At 37.4% G+C, this 2500-nt stretch overlaps 1 protein-coding gene across 1 annotated transcript in view; it reads right to left on the minus strand.

Moving 5' to 3' along the window:
- LOC143274901 (phospholipid scramblase 2-like) overlaps positions 1-2500 on the minus strand; it is a 19951-nt gene that overhangs the window by 7571 nt on the left and 9880 nt on the right. Inside the window, exon 5 of the mRNA XM_076578883.1 lies at positions 977-1053. Within this exon, the coding sequence (XP_076434998.1) occupies positions 977-1053 (77 nt within the window). The remainder of the gene's footprint in view (positions 1-976; positions 1054-2500) is intronic.

Below are 2500 nucleotides of genomic sequence, written 5' to 3' on the forward strand. Positions count from 1 at the left end.
CGGAAATTGTAAACTCCAGTCCAGTTGGTATCCTCCTTTGATGTATTATAATTAATGTCGCTATTTATATTTACATTGTTATAAGTTAATACTTGTTGATATGCATACATATATTCTCCTTCCTATGACACTTCATTACACACCACAATATGTTTAAACTTTAATTTCTTATAATGTACTTTTCCTCTACTACATAAGATGAACACTTTCTTACACTTGCGCAGAGAGACAGAGACAGAGACAGAGAGGTAGAGAGACACAAAGGCAAAGAGGGAGAGAGAGATTGAGAGAGAGGGGGGTTACAGCCTTTGTCATGGATGTAAGGACATTTCAACAGCTTAACACACTAATATATTTTCTCATTGCCTGTATCTCTCTGTCTCTTTCTCTGCTCTGTCTCTCTCTTTCTCACTTTCTCTAATTCTCTCCGTTCCTCACTCACACATTCTGTGTCTGCACCCCTCCCCCTCCCCTTCTCTCTCTCGCTCGCTCTCTCTCAATCACATTTAACTAAGGTAAAACTTTTCATTCATGTATCAATGATTTAGATCCTATAACCTCTCTCTCCCTCTCTCTCTTTCTCTCTCTCTCTCTCCCCCCCTCTCTCTCTCGATTACCTTTACCAACGGTAAACATTTATTCGTGTATCAATGATTTAGACTCTACAATGTTCACGTTGGTTTGATACAATGATTTTTGTTCTTTTTTTTTATATTTCTTCTCCCCTCCCTCCCCCACCCACCACCCGCTCCCCCAATTCTTTCGATGGCTGGATTAAAAATAAAAAATAAAATAAAAATAAAAAAAGAAAGAAAAAACAACAACAACAAACAAAACAAACAAAAAAACCCACAAACATCATATTGCTCACTCTGTGACTCTCAGTAAAGAAAAAAGAAATTATAGAAAATTTATTTAAAAAAAGAAAAGAAAAGATTAATTCATCCACCCTCTCTTCTTCTGTCTTTCCCTCTACCTGTCCGTTATTATCAGTCACGTTGAACACAAAGCCACGAAGAACAGTGCAGCATATACGCTCGAAGAAACTCGAATCTGTAACCACAAGCAACCATCGTATATATGTATATGCATACGTGTATATGTGTATATTTAGATATATATATATATATATATATATATATATGTGTGTGTGTGTGTGTGTGTGTGTGTGTGTGTGTGTGTGTGTGTGTGTGATCATCATCAGTACCAAAAGTTATTCGATCATTAGCCCACCAATTAATTAATTCATTCATTCATTCGTTTGTTCATTTGTTCCTTCATTAATATTGATCATCACCATCTCCACTGTTGTCATCATCACCGCCATAATCAGGTTCAACGTTACGATCATCGATATCATCACCGATTGTTGTACGTGTATTAATAACATAATCGCTCATTTACTACACTGCGTCATTGTCAGCATCATAATCATCATCACATTCAACACGTCATCTTCTTCGTCAGCATCATAATCATCATCACATTCAACACGTCATCTTCTTCGTCAGCATCATAATCATCATCACATTCAACACGTCATCATCTTCTTCGTCAGGATCATAATCATCATCACATTCAACACGTCATCTTCTTCGTCAGCATCATAATCATCATCAAATTCAACACGTCATCTTCTTCGTCAGGATCATAATCATCATCACATTCAACACGTCATCTTCCTAGTCAGCATCATAATCATCATCACATTCAACACGTCATCATCTTCTTCGTCAGCATCATAATCATCATCACATTCAACACGTCATCATCTTCGTCAGCATCATGATCATCATCACATTCAACACGTCATCTTCTTCGTCAGCATCGTCGTCATCATCATCATCATCATAATTATTCTTCTTGTTCTTCATCTTGTTCTTCATCGTCGTCATTACCACCATCACCACCATAACTTTACGAGTGTTATCAATTTCCTTTATTATCAGTTCTGGCAGTTTCAGATCCAAGTAGAAATCAAAGTTTTGCGGACTGGCCCGATCTATATACGCTACACCACATCTGCTACAGATGCCCAATCAAATGCAAATGCCCAATATTCACACTTTTTTAAAAATTAATTATTTTTTCTCAAGGCCTGAATAATAAGCGCGTTGGGTTACGCTGCTGGACAGGCATCTGCTTGGCAGATGTGGTGTAGCGTATATGGATTTGACCGAACGCTGTGACGCCTCCTTGAGCTACTGATGCTGATACTCATACACACTGATAAACTCCACGCGCTGATCAGGCATTGGGAGCTTACCCTATATTTGTGAAAAACATTAACATAGAATGAAAAAAAAAACACACGTTAACATGGAATGGGGGAAAAAAAACAAAAAAAGAAAAAAAAATTCAATCAAATATTTTAGCGGTAACACATGTTCCCCGATTCCACCCCTATAATTATTTTAGAGACATTCTTTTTTACCGTAACCTATCTAAATGCCGCTCATACCCTGATTCTACCCCTATCCTTTAGTGAATCTACCCCTAA

Source organism: Babylonia areolata, chromosome 29, assembly GCF_041734735.1.
Source record: "Babylonia areolata isolate BAREFJ2019XMU chromosome 29, ASM4173473v1, whole genome shotgun sequence".
Classification (NCBI taxonomy): domain Eukaryota; kingdom Metazoa; phylum Mollusca; class Gastropoda; order Neogastropoda; family Buccinidae; genus Babylonia; species Babylonia areolata.